Here is a 17,549-nt window from a genome sequence, read left to right as displayed (position 1 = left end):
AGTGTGAAAATAATTGTTCTTAAGGCTTCAACAAGATCTGTGGTTTTGTATGAGTCTTAAGAATGTTGAGATCACAACAGTCTTGTGTGGGTGGCAGGGACCGTACTCCTGACTGGTGTATAAAGTATATGAGGACAGGGTATCTATTAGTCCTGGCTGATAAAGAAGCCAAGAAGGCTATGCTTTTTCTTCTCTCTACCCTTCCTTCTCCTGCAAAGCCCTTTGTGGAGATCTGCATGAAACAGCACAACAAATATGAGGCCAAGAAGTATGCATCCCGTGTGGGTCCTGAGCAGAAGGTCAAAGCTTTGCTTCTTGTTGGGTGCGTCAAATGAGGGCCCTGTGGGTGCAAGGTGGCTGAGCCAGTTGGCTCATAAGAGGTAGGCTTGTGTCCTCAGGGAGCCCCAACAGCATCTCCCCTCCTGCTCAAACCACAGAGACGTGGCTCAGGCTGCAGATGTGGCCATCGAGCACCGGAGTGAGGCTGAGTTGAGTCTTGTGTTGTCCCACTGCACTGGAGCCTCTGATGGGGCCACAGCTGACAAAATTCAGCGGGCCAGAACACAAGCCCAGAAGAAGTGAGGAGCCTCCTCTTCAGTCGGCGCTGCCCCTAGATGCTGGCCTTGACCGAAGTTATTTCATCCAGTTCCTCCCTCAGGCAAAGCTGTGAAGCTGATGTGGGGGACCAGGGGTTTGATTTTAAATAAAGTTGGACCACTTCAAAGTGCTTGTCTTACATAGTCCAGCCTAAGAAAAGAAAGCTAAACACAGAACTTTCATCAGAACTCAGCCAATGTGTTTCAGACTAGAAGGAGAGCCTTACAAGAGGGGCCTGACTGCCCCCACATCCTCTAGGAAGATTATGGGACAATATAGCACAAAACATAACCACCTCTACAAGAACCATACTAAAGCATCATACGCACATGCATATACACACAAGAACCATGCTAAACACTTTGCCGTTATTCATTTATTCCTCCTGACAATCCTGATAAATAGGTTATATTATTTCTCTTACAGGACCAGGGAGGTTTATAACAGCAAGTTAGTAGCAAAAGATTTGAAACCCAAGTCATCTCCAAGCTGGAACTGGAGACTGTGTGAGTGTGTGTGTGTGTGAGAGAGAGAGAGAGAGAGACTGACCTCATCCTCCTGGACTCAAACATTCTTCCCACTTCAGCCTCCCAAGTAGCTCTAACCTGAAACTGGACTCAGAACCTCTGTAATCAGGGTAACATAAGGGGAGACCTCCAGTTTGCCCTGCAGTAAAGATCAAAGCACTATTGAGAGGCGTGACCATCTGGTTGTGGAAGTCAAAGGAGAGGCCTTTGGGAGCCCTGTCTACCCAACACTGGGGAGAAACTTGAGTGATTTCTGGGCTAAAGAGAAAAGGAGGGTCCAAAAAGAAGAGTAGGAAACTTCCTGGCTCCACCCTATTACCTGTGAAGGCTTCATGCCCAATATAATGGCAATAAATAGGTAGGGCACCTTCTTGGCCCTCCTCTCTATCCAGCCTTCAGCCTGCACTCAAGTGCATCACACCTCTCCCACCCATCATTGAAGGCATTTCTTTGTCCTTCAGTTGCCTTCCTCTGTGTAAAAGGAAGACAAAGCAGGAAACCAAAGTCCAGAGGGAGAACAGGCCTCAGTAGAATTTCAGGTGTTTCCCTCACACTCAGGCCTGACCTTACCGTTCATGAAGAGAGTGAGAGACACAGGGTGTAGTAAAGTATATCTTTTTTTTTCCCCATCAGATTTGTAAATGGAAATTTCTGAAAATCCTCCAAGAGGATATAACTCAAATTGTAAGCATTTATTTTGTTCAGCACTTATTATGTGAGTCAAGAATTAGGTAAAGATACACTAGGAACGGTTTACATCTGCTTGACAGTGTCTGGGCATCAAGTGGAAGACTTAAAGGCTGGGAGTGACTTGGTAGCTGGGGGCTAAAATCACCCACAGACTCGCATGTCTAGTTGAAGCTGGCTGGTGATCAAGACCTTAACTAGGGTTGTGTCTGAGAACACCTACAACCTACAGGACTCCACAACATGGTCACTAAGTCCCAAGGGCAAGCATCCCAAGAGGGAACCAAGTAGAATCTCTTCTAGCTTTGGAAGTCCCACAGTGTCTTACCTACCACATTGTCAAGGCAGTCTCATAAACCCATCTCACGAATTTCAAGGTGAAACAGTCCCCACTATTTGATGGAGTAAAAGGGTTTTGGGAATATTGTCTCTAGCTTTGGAGATCCCATTTTGGCTCTCAGCCTTCCCTTTGGAATGAGCAGACACCTCCAAGGAAAGGAAAGAATTCCCAGTACTCATCATTGTGGACTTTCTTCCCTCCTCAGTCTTGGCCCAATAATTCCTCACTGCCCTGTAACTGTTTAATGTCTTTTAAAAAGGTTTTCTGGAGGGGCTGGGGATTTAGCTCAGTGGTTTGGCCACCTGCTGCTCAAGCGCAAGGACCTGAGTTTGATCCTCGATACCAAAAAAAAAGGTTTTCTGGGGCTGTGGATTTAGCTTAGTGGTTCCGGTGCCTGCCTCACAAGTGCAAGGTCCCAAGTTCGATCCTGGTACCGAAAAAAAAAGGTTTTCTCCAGCTCTTCTAGCTCTTAGTGAAAAAGAGTTGTTACCAAACAGCCCAGTCTTTCCTCTCTAGAATGGAAGACTTCACCAGTACTTTTAGAATGTATTATATATGATTTAAGAAAAAAAATATATCTCCAAAGTGACATCACTTCTTTCCTCTGCAATGTAAACATTAACTACTATATACATGGGGCCGGGGATTTAGCTCAGTGGTTCCACCGCCTGCCTCGCAGGCACAAGGTCCCGAGTTAGATCCCTGGTACCAAAAAAAAAAAACCAAACACTATACACACGAAGTTTTAAACGTGAGAAATAACAAATTTATGCTGTGAATAAAACTACATGAAAAGTGTGTGTAGGCCGGGGATTTAGCTCAGTGGTTTCGCCCCCTGCTGCGCAAGCTCAAGGACCTGAGTTCGATCCCTGGTACCAAGAAAAAAAAAAAGTGTGTACATATGGAGAAGCATTGGGATTGTACATTGGAAAAATGTGAAAATTAAAGGCAGTTTTGTGCGTTTTTTGTAGTTAACCACTAATTTCCCCCATCGTTTTATATCAATTTTTTTTTTGGTACCAGGGCTTGAACTCCAGACCTTGCACTTGCAAGGCAGGAGGCGGGACCACTGAGCTAAATCCCCCAGCTCCCCCATCATTTTATTATAAAATCTTTCCAACATAACCGAGTTGAAAGAATTTTTACTGTGGATACCTGTATAACATTGCTTGATTCTACCCTTGACATTTTACTGTACTTGATATATCAAACATCTGTCCATCTATCCATTTCTTAATCCATTTTTCCAGTTTTGGGGATCGAACCTAAAGCATTCTTTACCACTGAGCTACATTCCAAGGCCTTTATTTTTCAATTTTTTAAAAAAATTTGAGACAAGGTGTCAAACCATACAGGTACAGTAGGAGTTGAATTTGATCCTCCTGCCTCAGCCTTCTTCATTGGGATTACAGGCATGTGCCACCATCCTGGCCTATTTTATTCTTGACACACTTCAAAGTAAAATGCAGACATCGGTATACCCCTAAATCATTCAGAATGCATTTCATTAACTAGAGTTCATTATTTGTTTTTAGTTTTTTCCTTCTCAGGCAAACTATATGCAATTAAATACATGTATCTCAAATGTACATGTGCTAGTTTTTGACCAACGCATACACCTATAGTGATATTTAAAAGTCAGAAACCTCAGTCATAGAGGCTTGGAATTTAGCTTATTGGTAAAGCATTTGTCTAGCATGCATGAGACCCTGGATTCGATCCCCAGCATTGCAAATTAAAAACCAGAACTAGGACTTTCTGTTTTTTTCAAGTCCTTGATTGCTCAGTTGAAAGTGTAAAATGTCTTATATTTTGAGCATTTGTACAGCACGCCTGTGATGTTGGGTGGAGGCCAAGTCTTGGTCCGATGGGTAGGGCTAGGACTGGACTGGGGCCACCAAATTTGGAAACATTTCTTCTAGTTTAGGTTACAAGAGGTAGCTATAGCATATCTGGACAAAGGCTCCTATAAGAATCTCAGGGCATGGAGGCTGCCTGGCCTGTCTTAGTTCAGAACTCCAGCAAAAAACCCTTTGGAGTTGAACAGTGGCCTGGAAAGGCACTTGGCTCTCATTTAACTTCAATTTTCTCTTACTGCCTTGCTTTTTTTTTTGGTACCGGGGATCAAACTCAGGACCTTAACATTTGCCAGGCAGGCACAATGCCACTGAGCTATATCCCTGGCCCTCCTTACCCTGCTTTATTTTAATTACAACACTTAGGAAATGTTCTTGTTCATTTGTTTGTTTATAGTCCAACTCTTCCCTCCAGAGTGTAAGCTCCTGAGAGGAGAAGCCCTTCTATCTTATTCCCTGCTGTGTCCGGCACATGGTCTGCACTCAATAAGAATTCATTGAGAGAATGACTCATTGTTCCATTTACTAGATGGGGAAAGGAGGCCCAGAGAAAGGAGGTGACTTGCCTAAAGAAAAAGGAATCCTTTATTCCCATCCTGCAGCTCTCCTTTTTTACTCCAAGCCTTTGCTCACTACCTTGTTACTGTTGGGGCACTTGTGTGGTGGCTGGCAAGTACCTGTAGGTGTGCCTTGTGGGCTGGGACTAAAGCTGGCCTGGGAGCAAGGGCCTGGGAAGCCTGCTTCTCTCAGTTCTCTCCTAAGACAGCCCTTAACTGTGCTTATGGGAGGTATGGGCTGGAGGGTCTAGACTGTGGTGGGGAACCTATGGCAAGCATGCTGCATCAGGCTGTTTGTATCATTGAAAGCTCTAACAGGTTCACCATCATTGGTCTAGACACTCAAGGAGTCCAGTAGAATGGGGGTGGGCCAAATCTCCACTGGTAGGCACCTGAGGATGGGGCTGTGTTCTCTTCCTGTGCAAATGGTCTGCATAGTGCTGTGCCGAACCTTCCAAGGTGAATCAGCCAAGACCCTACCTCTCCTTGATCTAACATTCTGTGTCATCCCTGCACACATACCACAGATGTTGTGATTGCAGTGTGCCTGTCTCATGGAGAGAAGGAACTTGCATTTACTAAGAATGGGTTACTTGCCAAGCTGTATGTGCCTGTAATTCCCAGCACAGCCCTGGGAGGTTCCAGGAAGAGTAGCAGAGAAAGGCTCAGGTAACCCAGCACACAGCAGGGCTGGAAACCCTGGGCTCTCTTGACTACTCATCCAACTGTAGCATTTTCTGACATGTGGTCAGATCTGGAAGGGGTCATTCATATGGTATCAAGGATGATTGCTTATTTTAATAGCTATTTTCATTGCTGTAGCAAATATAGGTAGCCTACCAAACCCTTTTATGGTAATATAAATAAATTCAAATAAAAATCAACCAAAATAACAATGTAGGTTAGACATTAGACATAGATAAGGTAAAACTAAGCTGGTGTGGTTACTGCCCTCATACTGCTCAAGGTTCTTCTGCACTCAGGTTATTTTTCAGGTTTGGGGTTTTTTTTTGTTGTTTGTTTTTTTTCCACACTTTGAGCTCCATTACAAGTTCTGGCTTCACACTTTCCTGTTGGCTGTGCATTTTTATTCCAGATAGATTGGGTTTGGACTTCCCAGGAAGTGTGACCCTGACTGGCTGCTCCAGAAGTCTGATGTGTACGAAACTGGGCAGTGGTCTCTGGGCCTTTGGGCTGGAGTGCCTAGGGGCAGAAACACCTTGAGTCTCCCTGCTGTCTCACTGACACCTGTGTGCTGGCCCTACCCACGGGGATTGAAAGTAACAACTCCTACACAAGTAGGGACTTATTGCCAAAGAGAGCATGGTTTGTGGGAAGACCTGCCGAAACCGGTATTCCCAGGCTGTGGCTGGTCAGCATATAGTAACTCTACAAACACGGGGGCAGAGGAGGGGCGGCGGTGCATAGAATGCTAAATTGGCTCCTCAACAGCAGGCGGTGATGGGGACTGGAGATGGTAGGGGCATCAGCCTGAGGAAGCAGCAGCTGGTGTAAGCTTCCCCGAGATGTTCCCATTGCACCTGCCCCGCCAAGAAGAGTTACCTTTGGTCACAGATCCGATGGAGAAGGTGGGATTGGGGAGCGCCGGACTGCCAGCCAGAGGTTTACCGCTACCCCTGGCCTACCCTGGGCACCGGAGACACGGGGTGTAGGATGAAGGGTCCTCTGCAACTCGCCTGCCTGCCGCTGTGCACTCTGTCTCGGCTGCAGTGGCCTGACCGCTCGGCCTGCGCTGATCACCGAGCATCCGAAGTATCTCCCTGGGGACCACACCTGCAGTGTGTCACTTGCCACCCACTATGACAGTGTAAATTGACTTTTTTTTTCCGCAGAAAAAAGTCATTCTGAGACCCACTGCCTCCAGACGCACGGACAGATGACTTCGGGGCACCACACAAGCGACGCGGTGCCCAGCCCTCCGTAAAGGACCCCGCGCCGCGTCCCTGGCCCCTGCGGGACGCACTTCTGGGTCTCTGCGGTTTGACGGTCTCCTTCCAGTCAAGCCTATCGCAAAAGGCAGCCCAGCCCACTGCAGATCACCACATATTGCACTTCCACCCAGCTATGGCGAGGCAGGCCCAGGGTCCACATCTGGAAAGCGGAGGGAGCATCTTGGGCAGGGACGGCGTGGGCTGGCTTGGTGTAAGATGGCACCCAAGAAGTCAGGCCCATTCTAGGGACTTGGTAGGTCCCTCTCTCCCCTCAGTGAGATCCTTCTTCCTTTACTTTGGAGCAAATGGGGAGTGGGAAGATGGGAAAGAGGCCGAATGGATCACATTTAGATGGGAGTGGAAAGATGTCATTCAGGCCGCCCTGGTGTGGCTGTGTCTGGCCTCAGTTTCTATATCTATAAATTGGGGAAAAGGCCTCCGTCCAGGGGCCTGGGACTGCAGAGGGGCAGAAGATTTTGGTGCATTGGCAGCCTGCGATTCTGAAGTCCAGGTTCTAGGAGGACTGGGCCGCTGAGTGGGGCCACTTTTCATCGGCTGGAAGGCGCAACCCCACTCTGATCTTGGAGCAGGTTAAGGAGCCCCGGGAGGCGCACAAGGGCGGGGCCGGCGAGGACCGAAGACTCCCGGTCGGTGTCAACCAACCAACGCCCGCCTCTGAACAGCCAATGAGGATGCTCCTTACAGCCGAGTCCTGCGGAGCGAGGCTGCGGAGAGTGCGGCGCTGACAGGGACGCGCGCGCGCGCGCGATCAACCTCGGACCCTGGGCCAACGGCGCCATCGCCGCCGCTCGCCCAGCAAACACCGGAGCCGCCTCCCCTCGCCATGAAGGCGAGGCCGCCGCCGCCGCTGCGGGGCTCTGAGCCGCGGGCCGGGCGGCGGCCCTGAGGGCGAGTGGCTGGCCGAGAAGCTGCTGCGGAACCGAGGCGGAGCCGCCGTTCGAGTCCCCAGCAGTCCCGCCCAGTGCTGGACAGGGTGAGTGTTTTGGGCCGGCGCCTCCCGGATGGGCTCCGGAAGGGGGGGAACTCTGGGTGGGAGCGCCCCCCGGGTCCCTGTTATCCAGGTGGAATCTTTCGAGCTCTTGCAGTCGGGTTCCCCATCCTTGCGCGGGTTGGGTGTGAGGGGTCCCCGGAAACGTTCCAGACGGAGCTCCGACCCCTTGGGACTGCCCAGGAACTTCGCGTGCGTCCGCCTGGGGCTGGGCCAGGGCGCTGCCGTAGTTCATTCTGAAAGAAGAAACTTGGAACCGCGAGAACAGCATTTGCTTAGGTCCATTTAATGGGAGGGAAGAAGAAAACTGGCAGGAGAAAATTTGCTCTTGCTGTGACCAACTTTTCTTTCAATTGAAGACCCCCGCCCCCCACACCTTCCAGGCTCCTCTTTTTGCCGCCCACTCCCAACTGTTGAGGATGCCTAAGAAGGGAAATAGGGGATTAGAGCTGCCTAGAATTTAAAATGAGCCACTTAGGAAAGCAGATCCCCTCCCTTTTTATTTTCGGTAAATAAAAGATTTTTAATTCTTTTTAATGTTTTGAAAATGAATACCTAATTGTATTTCCTGAAAATAAAAAAAATTGTAATGGCAAAGCTGAGCCTAATGTTGAGGGGTGTGTGTGTGTTTGTGATTATATCTGTAAGACAAGAAAAGAAGAATGCTCAAAATCCTCCTAGGCAGGTGAATAGCTTCATAGTGCCTTACCTCCGGTAGGGATTCCTGCTTTAAAACAGTCACATCTCCCCAGAGATCACTTCACTTGGCACCTGCTAGCTATTGAGGCAGGCAGAGAACTAGAAGATGGTGGGAGAGAGGAGGGCTGACTAGGAAAGGGCAAACGTATTTCTGCCTGGCCACTCCTTTCAAAAACACAGATCTGATGCTGTCACTTACTTACTTAGAAACTCCCTCGCTTTCCTGCTGTCTTTTTCCCATGAGATGAATGAAGCTCAAAATGCCTTATCAAGTGATAAACAAGGCTTTTGACAGTCTTACCTCAGCTTACTCTTTTGGCCTAATCTTTTAGTTTTCATCTGCTGGACATTTTTGCTTTCTGTGATCCTCTTTCTTCCCATCTGTACCTGTCAAGCTCCATGTCTTCTGTTAAAGCTCTTCTCGCTTTAGAAGTTTCTCAAGGGCAAGATATGCATCTCGTTCACCTTTCCTTGCTGGGAGAATTCTTCACAATTATCTTATAGATCCTTATCACTTTTCCAAAAGAATTTTCCACAAGCGTTTCCTGAAGGCCTGCTTTACAGCATGCCCAAAACTTTTAGTACCTCTGATTCCCATCTTCCCATGTCCATTCCACCCAGCCCCCATAAGTAATCACCAGGTGGGAACAGGCAGTTCTTATGTTCCACTGGCTTCTAATCTGCTTGACTGTCCCTGAAAGGCCAAGAGCCCCTCAGTCACTTTTCACCTTTGCCCAAAGTGGCCAAACTTATATGTACTACTGTAAGGCATGGTGGAGTCTAAAAGGCTGTTCACTGGGTATGTTTTAGCCATTTACCCAGAATGTGCATGAAATACCAAACCAGAAAAGCAATCCTCTGACCTAATTATACGAGTATTCATGTGCCTTCTATTTGCTAGGCAAAGTGCTTGAAATATAAAATGAAAGTGAGGACCTCACAGATTAACACAGGACAGATGGATAGAAATAATTACATCACAGGTGCTACTAGAGTGTAATAATTGCTGTTGTCTTTTATTTGCCAGTAACAGGCTGTGTAATAAATGTTTTACATGAATTTCCACTTTTAATTTCAATATTACATAGGAGCTTATTTCTACTCTGCAGTGCTGGAAACTGCCCATATGGTGGGCAGATGAGGAAATATTCAGGATTTGAATCCTGGCAGAGTCTGTCTCCCAAGCCTCTGCCAGTCTGGGCAGGGGACATTTCCTCTCTTGGTGGTCTGGGAAAGCTTTCCTGGGACTGGGGCTTTGGGTCCTGAAGGATACCATAGAACTTTGTGTGAGGTGGACAGCATGCCTAGGAAAGAGCAGACATGGCCACACCCCACAGAGGTAGAATCACATCCTCTTAGATCCAGGGGAAGACATAATCTTGCTCAGTTCTGGGAAAAGATAATTAATGGATATGAGAGAAAAATTTCAGCAGTACAAAAGGACTTAAAAATAAAAATCTCTCCCAGGTGTCCTATCTGCTAACCTACTCTCCAGAGAAGGGTGAAATTTCTGGCTTCTGTGACCTTGTTTAGACATTGTTCCTTTATAAACATGTGTCTACCTACCTATCTATACTCCTCCCATTGTGGTACACACCAGTAACACCTTACTCTCTTAATGTATTTAGGAAATCATTGTATATTAGTACTTAAAAGAGTTGTTCATTCTTAATATTGACATTTTTTCATTGTATGGCTATACAGTGAATAAGGTGTATATTTGAATATATTTGTAACTAGAGGTTAAACATATTTCTAGATTTTCCTCTTACAGCAATATAGTGAATGTTCTTATACATACTTTGTTATGTGCTCTTGTGTAAAGTTATCAGAACAATGAATTTTTAGAGTGGAACTATTGGGCCAAAGGATGTGTATATGTATATTTTTGTTTTTAGGCATAAAACCAAATTACCACCCCATGAGATAATTGTAACAATTTGTACTCTTCCCCAAAATGTGAGTGTGCCCAATGGATCTTTACCAGTACATCCAGCAGGATCTTCCGGGATGCTTTTTCATATGCCTACTTTTCTCTCCCCAATCACCCTCCTTCTATTACCATGTGATTTTAGCCTATTTCAGTTTACAGAGGCTCAGAAGAATTAAAATGACTTCTACAAGAAGATCACTGTTGGGTGTTGGTAGTTTTTTTTTTTTTTTTTACAGCTCTGATACTTGTATTTGCCCAGTACCTTTCTTGGAGGCACTCAGTATCAATTTGTAAATATTGTGGCATTATTTTTCTTCAGCTTCATGTGGACAAAATGAGATGCAAGTTCGAGTTATAAGCCGGAAACCAGCCAAATATAGAATCTTTTTGCTTCTAGTGCGATAACTAATGAAGGTTTCTAAATGCCAAAGCTGAAGAATTTTTTTTAGTACTGGAATTGAACCCACTAGGGCCTTCACAATGAGCTACACCCTCAGTTCTCACCTCCACCAACCCCCTTTTGAGAAAGGGTTCTGCTAAATCACCATACTGCCCAGGCTCGGCTCAAACTTTTAAGATCCTCCTGCTTCAGCTCCCAGAGTGCTGGGATTACAAGCCTGTGCTACCACACCCTGTTTGAAGAAATGTTTTTTGTTTTTTATTTTTTAGCGAATCTAAGTGCCATAAAAATAACAATGTAACAAAACTTAATAAATCTGACATATTTATGTGTGATAACAACTCAACATTAAAATTTATTGTGATATATTTTCTATTGAAAAGAGAATCCATTAAATGTAAAACTATATTTACTAAATGTAGTAAATATAAAACTACATTTATGAATTAACTAAACTCACATCTATTTGTGTAGGGACATTGTTTTTAATAGTTTCAGTCAGTACATACAGAATATGATTTTTCTCTGACTTTTTTTTTTCTCCCCCCACTGGGGATTGAACTTACAACCTTGCGCTCGCAAGGCAGGTGCGGTGCCACTGAGCTAAATCCCCAGCCAGAATATGATTTTTGAATTGCTTTTTTCTTTTCTTTTTTTTTTTCCCCCAGTACCAGGGATCGAACTCGACCTCTCGCTTGCCAGGCAGGCACAGTGCCACTGAGCTACATCCTCACCCTGATTTCTGAATTTTTGAAGCGCATAGAGTATACTTATTCATTTATGTATCTTTGTTGTTTTAAGTCACAGTACAGTATTCCATGCATCATAGCTATAGTTTGCATAGTTTTTAAAAATTCTTTTTACATCTGTAAGCACTCCTTTTATAAATTTGAGCATCCTTGTTCAAATTGTGTTTTTGTTTTTATCTTTGCTGTGGCAGTGATTGAACCTAGTGTGAGCCAAGCACTTTGTCATTGAGCCACATCTCCAGTTATCCAAAACTTCTTTCTTCTGGATTATTTTCTTGGACCCTTACTCCTCAAGTGAACTCACAGAGTCAGAGGATTAGTTTAGTGCTGAATTGCTATGTGTAAAGGTTGAATGAGTTTACAAAACCATCAGCAATTTATGTAGTCATGTTTCCCCAGCCAGTGCTATCACAAATAAAACCTAAATTTGATTATTTTATTAATTTAAAAGAAATTTCATGGTACTGAGTTAAGTTTAATTTACATTTCTTTAGGAAAAGACCAGTTGCTTATTTAGATTTTGCAGTAAGTACAGTGCTATGATGTATATCATATTAAGATTTATGTAGCTAAATGCAGCTTATGGTTGAAGAAAGACATGGTTAATAAGACAAATACTGTGGAAGTTTAGAATAGGATCATATCGGTATAAAATACAAGACTAGATACTGTCCAATTGAACGTACCAGACAGTGTTCTAGGAGCAAGAGGTACGCAAGAGTAACAAGGATGTGATGTCTATCCTCATGGTACTTACAGGTTAGTACAGTCGACAGACATTAATCACTGTATGGTAATTACAGATGTGATGGATGTGATCAAAGGCAAAGGATAGGGTGTCTTGGGAGTGCCAGAAAAGTCCAGCAATTAAACAGGATTTTCAAAGGCCCTGAACTGGGAAAAGATTTGGAAGCTCAGGGCAGTGCTTCTCTAACTTGAATGTGCACATGAACCATCTGGGAATCTTGCTGAAATGCCAAATTCTGATTCAGTAGGTCTGGGATGGGACTTGGAAGTCTACATTACTAATCAGCCCCCTGGGTGAGGCAGCTGCTATTGGTGGGTGGCTTGCACTTGGTGGAGAAAAGCCTAATTGAAAGATTGGTGAGCACCTGAAGCTAGTTGACCTTGGTGAGCAGGAAGTAGCAGTGACGGACTGCCCTGTACACTTTAAATTCACCTAGGCAACTTAGAAAAATCAAGATTGCAAATACCCTACCCCCAAGCATTTTGATTTAATTGGTCTTCAGTAGGGCCTGAGAATGTATGTTAACTCCCCAGGTGATTTTTTTTCCAGTATTGGAGCTTGAACCCAGGGAGAGTTGAACTACATCCTCAGCCCTTTTTATTTTGAGACAGGGTCTTACTAAATTGCCTAGGCTGGCCTTGAATTTGCAGTCCTCCTGCCTCAGCCTCCTGAGTAGCTGGAATTATAGGTCTAGGAATACAGGCTTGTGCTGTCATGCCTGGTCTTCCAGTTTTTCTAATGTGTAGTCAAGGCTGAGAACCACTGGACTAGAGAAAGGTAGAGGCCACACTTGAGGGTCCAGTATATGCACAGATATTGGACTTTATGTTGAAGGCAGAGCTAATTATTAAAGGATTATTAAGCAGGAGATTGAAATGATCTGACTTGTAATTGTAAAAGTTCACTATGGCTGCTATAGAAAGCAGTAGTTTTCAAAATGAAACATAAGATAGTTCGCTGCCATGTTGAAACAAAATTTAGAACTTTTAATTGTTTTTATCTAAAAAGTAAGATAAAATTCTTTAAGGATTGTCACTGGCATCTTCTTGAATGTTTAAGTCACACAGTGTTAATGTGTTAAGTAAAGAACTTTGGGTGTCCTAAAGGAAGAGTGGCAGTTCTGAATCATATTCTTCTGTTTGCTTTCAGTGGATTGCAGTATACTGCTAATAGTTTATATTATCCAGTTTTCATTAAATTAACCTTTATGAAATGAACCTGCAAAGTAACCAGTGATTAAAGAGATAACTGATAAGCACATGCAAACAAAACGGCAGAGCTAATTCTTGTCTTACTTTTGTTATAGTTCACCTCTTGCCTTACAATTAAATCAGATTAAATAAATTAGCTTTCTTATTAAAAAGAATGAAGAAGCTTATATGAAATACAGACTTAAACATCCTTTTCTTTTTTCTCCTATACTCGCAGTTGAACCCAGGGCCTTTGTACTCAGCTATATCCTCAGCCCCTTTTTAAATTAAAAAAAAATTTTTTTTGAGACAGTCTTGCAAAAATTGCCCAGGCTAGCCTTGAACTTGTGATCTCATTAATCAGAATCTTGCTTTAAGAGTATGTAGTTGAGCATGGTATGGTGGATGCCAATAATCTCAGCACTTGGAAGCTGAGGCAGGAGTGAGTTCAATGCCAGCCTGGACTACATAGTGAGACCTTGTCTCAAAAAACAAACAAAAGTATGTAGAACCTTGAGATAGTAAATAATAAAATATGAGGCTATCACGAGTACCAAGACATATGAAAACTAATCATCTGGAATATAAAGAGAACTTTACTGTTTTTCTTCCTTGAGATGTTAGGGATTGAACCCAGGGCCTCATGCCGTGTGCTCTACACTGAGCCACATACCCGGTCTCTACCAATTTTTTCAATAATGCTTAAAGTTATACACTATTCAGTCAGATGTTTGTACACAGTTTACTAGTGTTGATGATTAAAGTTTGTATTTTGAGGTTTCTTGTTTTTGTTTTTTTTTTCGGTACTGGGGGTTGAACTTGGGTCCTTGCACTTGTGAGGAAGGCGGCAGAACCACTGAGCTAAATCCCCAGCCCTTGAGGTTTCTTGTTCTTATAAAAGACAAAAAGGCATGTACCCCTGACAGGTTCTTCCCCCACCTTCCATGATCACTTAAGCCAACAAGAAGGACTAATATAACACATGAAAAATAATATATCAAGAAACCAAAATACATTTTTCAGATATCGTTGGAAGATGTATAGAAAATATTGCTGAACTTATTAACAAGTAATATTAGAACATGAGTAGTGGTGTGCACCTTTAATCCCAGGTACTTGGGAGGATGAGGCAGGAGGATTGTGACTTTAAAGATCAGCCCAGGCAACATTGCAAGACCCCATCTCTGAATAAATAAATAAATAAATGAGTGAATGAATAGATGAACTAAAGTGCTGGAAACGTATTTCAGTGTGAGGCTCTAGGTTCTCTCCCCAGTACCTCAAAAAAAAAAAAAAATTTAGAACAGGGCTGGGGATTTAGCACAGTGGTGCTACCGCCTGCCTCAAAAGCAAGGTCCTGAGTTCGATCCCTGGTACCAAAAACAAAAATTAGAACAAATTTTGCAATGTGTGTGGGTCCATGTCTGTTTTTGGCAGTGATAACCATTGAAATTAGATATTGATTTAAAATTAGACTTTGAGACTATCCTATTACAAAATATTAAAATGAGATTTTTCGAAGATAGAAATATTTAATCACACAGATCACAGCAAAATAATTTTTTTTTTGGTATCGGGGATCAAACTCAAGACCTTGTGCTTGCAATGCAGGTGCGGTCCCACTGAGCTAAATCCCCGGCCCCACAGCAAAATAATTATTTTTTTGACACTGGGGATTGAACCCAGGACCTTTGCCCTGTACATCCCCAGCCCTTTTTTTTTAGCCAAGATCTCCCTAAGTTGCCAAGTTGCCCAGTTGCCCAGGCTGGGTTTGAATCCACCACAGTGCTAGGATAACACCATGCCCCATTTAAAAGGAGTTTTACATCAATATTTTAGTAATAGCAGTACTATTATTATGATCTTTTTTATTTCATTTGAAGTGAGTGTTTTGTAATATTTATACATTTATTTGTACCTGTGACATAGTTAGAGGTGAAAGTTTGTTGGAGATATATACTCTTTGTCATTAGGTAAGTAGTCAAAAGGTTTGATTGTCTACTATGGGGAGTGAAGTGAGCAGGGCACGAAGACTTGTTTGGTGATTGTTAGAGCAAATTTGGCTAGTGATGGTGGTATTCCTGGACTGGTTTAGTGTGGGAGAAGTGGGGATGAGGATGGGGCTACATGGACAAGTATAATTTGGGCATTAGCTACGTTAATAGGGTACCAGATGTTTGGCTTTTTAGGAGATGATGGTGGGTGAACGGAGCTTCTTTGTGTAGGAAGACTTTGAAACCCTAGTGTTGTGAATTGTGCAGGTGGTTTTCAAATATTGATTGACAAATAGCTTAACAAACAATTAGTTTTCAAATGTTGGTTGATAAATGGCTTAATACAATGCCTTAGATACCAGAATAGGATGGGATAGTTTCAGAATTTCTGCTGTTTTAAAACAACTAAGCGAGTTAGGGTTGGTAGCTCATACTTATAATCCCAGCAGGAGGATCACAAGTTCAAGGCCAGCCTGGGCAATTTAGTGATTTAAGAGACCCTGACTCAAAAAAAAAAAAAAAGGCTCTGAATGTAGCTCAGTGCAAAAAACCCAAACAAAAAACATCAAAACAACAACAACAACATAAAAAAACCAAGAGGCCTAATCTTTAACCCAGGTACTTCTGCTCTCCTTTCTGTATCTCCACTGATGTGTCTCCCATCTTGTGGGGAATGAGGCTGATCCCTAAGTCAGTGCTTTTACCTGTGCACTAAGAGACCACTGCCCTCTATAGTGGTCCTTGCTTCCCACCTGGGCTTCCCCACTTTGTTAGCAGGGACTGAGTTCACAGTGACTTCTAGCTTGTGGTTCTTTCTTTCTCCACCCCGAGTTGTTAGCTACAAAGGATCTTCCAAGTTCTCGAGGTTAAAACGCTCACAGGGCAAAGGGTCTTGAGTTTGATCCCCAGCGCTTCAAAAACAGAAAACCCGCACAGGTCAGAAACAGAAGAGACCCAAGGAAATTGTGCCTGGCCTAGGATTTTGCTAGGATTTTGTTGGTGGTAGTAATAGAAGATCCTTTTCTTCCTATAGTTCATGCCTAGGTAGCAGTGGTGCCACTGGCATAGTGCTGAACCTCTAAGACACCGATTCTCAGTTGTGGAGTAACTAGGGTGAAGAGCATTTCAGAAAAAGAAAAAAACATAGTTTTGATATATTTTATAGTTAGTGTTTGTATTTAAAAATTGTTTTACTTTAATTATGCATATATTTGAATAATTAATATTTGCATATATTAAAAAATATATATAAGTAATAGCAAAATACATAGTAAAAGGGCTTCCCATCTTCCACATTCCACCCCCCCCCCTTCTTTTTTCTTGTACCAGGAATCAAACTCAGGACTTTGACTTTGCCAGGCAGGTGTGGGCGCTACTGAGCTACATCCCTGGCAAACCTTAAGACAATTTTTCTTTTTTGGTACTGGGAATCGAACTGAGAACCTGGTGCTTGCAAGGCAGGCACAGCACTATTGAGCTAAATCCTGGGCCCCTACATTCCCCTTTCCAAAACATGAACAATACTTGTGCAACCTTCCACATTAGATACTTGTATAAGAGTTACTAAAGTTTGAACTACCATGTAACAATAAAGGAGTGTATGAGAGTTTGTTTATCAAGAGGGTTGAGTGTCACAGCACATTGAGATGTGCTTTTTTCCCTTCCTATGCTAGGGATTGAACCCAAAGCCTTGTGCAAACTAAGCAAGTGCTAAATGTATCCTTCTTATCTTTGGGTGGGAGTGTAAGTGGCTTCAATTTAGTTTCCCTGGAATTAGTGGGAGAGATTACTTAAACCATTCATACTTATTCAGTTAGTTTTCAAGGATTTCACTATGAAGAGAGCTTTTGTAGAGCAACTAGTGGCTAGTAGAGCAGCTTAGTTATATGTGTGAGTTTTTTTAATGTTGAAGAGGAGCTTTTTGTAGAAAGGATTATTTTAAATTGTTTCAAATTAATATTATATTAAAGTGGCAAATTAAAACCAAATTTTCCTTTACTCTTGTTATAGTTCTTGTAAGCATAGTAATTTTGTATAGAAATAAGAACAGTAGTTTTTACTCTTTAATGTTAACAGATTGATTTCCCCAAACCTCTTACTCAATGAATTGAGTTTGCCGAGATGTATAAAGTGCATTCATGTAGTCCATCAAGCATAGTCAGTCCATGACAGGATAGAGTTCCTGCCTTAACATAGAATCTCCGTAAGCAATGAACAATCTGTGATACTAAGAAATTAAACCTGCAAATGTAGCAAGGCAGGTTCTCTTGAGACTAGTGATTTTTGTTAGCTCAATCTAAATTACCAACAT

The 17,549-nt window shown here is 43.2% G+C and overlaps 2 protein-coding genes across 21 annotated transcripts in view; both read left to right on the top strand.

Moving 5' to 3' along the window:
• Vps16 (VPS16 core subunit of CORVET and HOPS complexes) overlaps positions 1-724 on the top strand; it is a 31,663-nt gene extending 30,939 nt beyond the window's left edge. For 5 of the 6 annotated variants that reach the window (XR_002393446.2, XR_002393450.2, XM_021254977.2 and 2 more), the window contains 2 exons: positions 219-322; positions 438-724. Coding sequence is in view for 3 of the 6 variants with exons in the window: in XM_021254977.2 (XP_021110636.1) it covers positions 219-322; positions 438-582 (249 nt within the window). In the remaining 3 variants the exon portion in view is untranslated. Of the gene's footprint in view, positions 1-218; positions 323-437 lie in introns of those variants that run through there. The other variant, XR_002393447.2, reaches the window with a different exon arrangement.
• Positions 725-7,227: 6,503 nt separating this feature from the next.
• The window catches only part of Ptpra (protein tyrosine phosphatase receptor type A), a 157,278-nt gene continuing 146,956 nt past the window's right edge, over positions 7,228-17,549 (top strand). For all 15 annotated transcript variants that reach the window (XM_021254989.2, XM_021254988.2, XM_087188726.1 and 12 more), the window contains exon 1: positions 7,228-7,510. The gene's annotated coding sequence lies outside the window, so the exon portion shown is untranslated. The remainder of the gene's footprint in view (positions 7,511-17,549) is intronic.

This window comes from Heterocephalus glaber, unplaced genomic scaffold (assembly GCF_053883595.1).
Source record: "Heterocephalus glaber isolate CG9 unplaced genomic scaffold, H.glaber_assembly_v1.0 deba00001532, whole genome shotgun sequence".
Taxonomy (NCBI): domain Eukaryota; kingdom Metazoa; phylum Chordata; class Mammalia; order Rodentia; family Bathyergidae; genus Heterocephalus; species Heterocephalus glaber.
The sequence above is the reverse complement of the archived record's forward strand: the minus strand, read 5'-3'. Positions and strand labels throughout refer to the sequence as shown.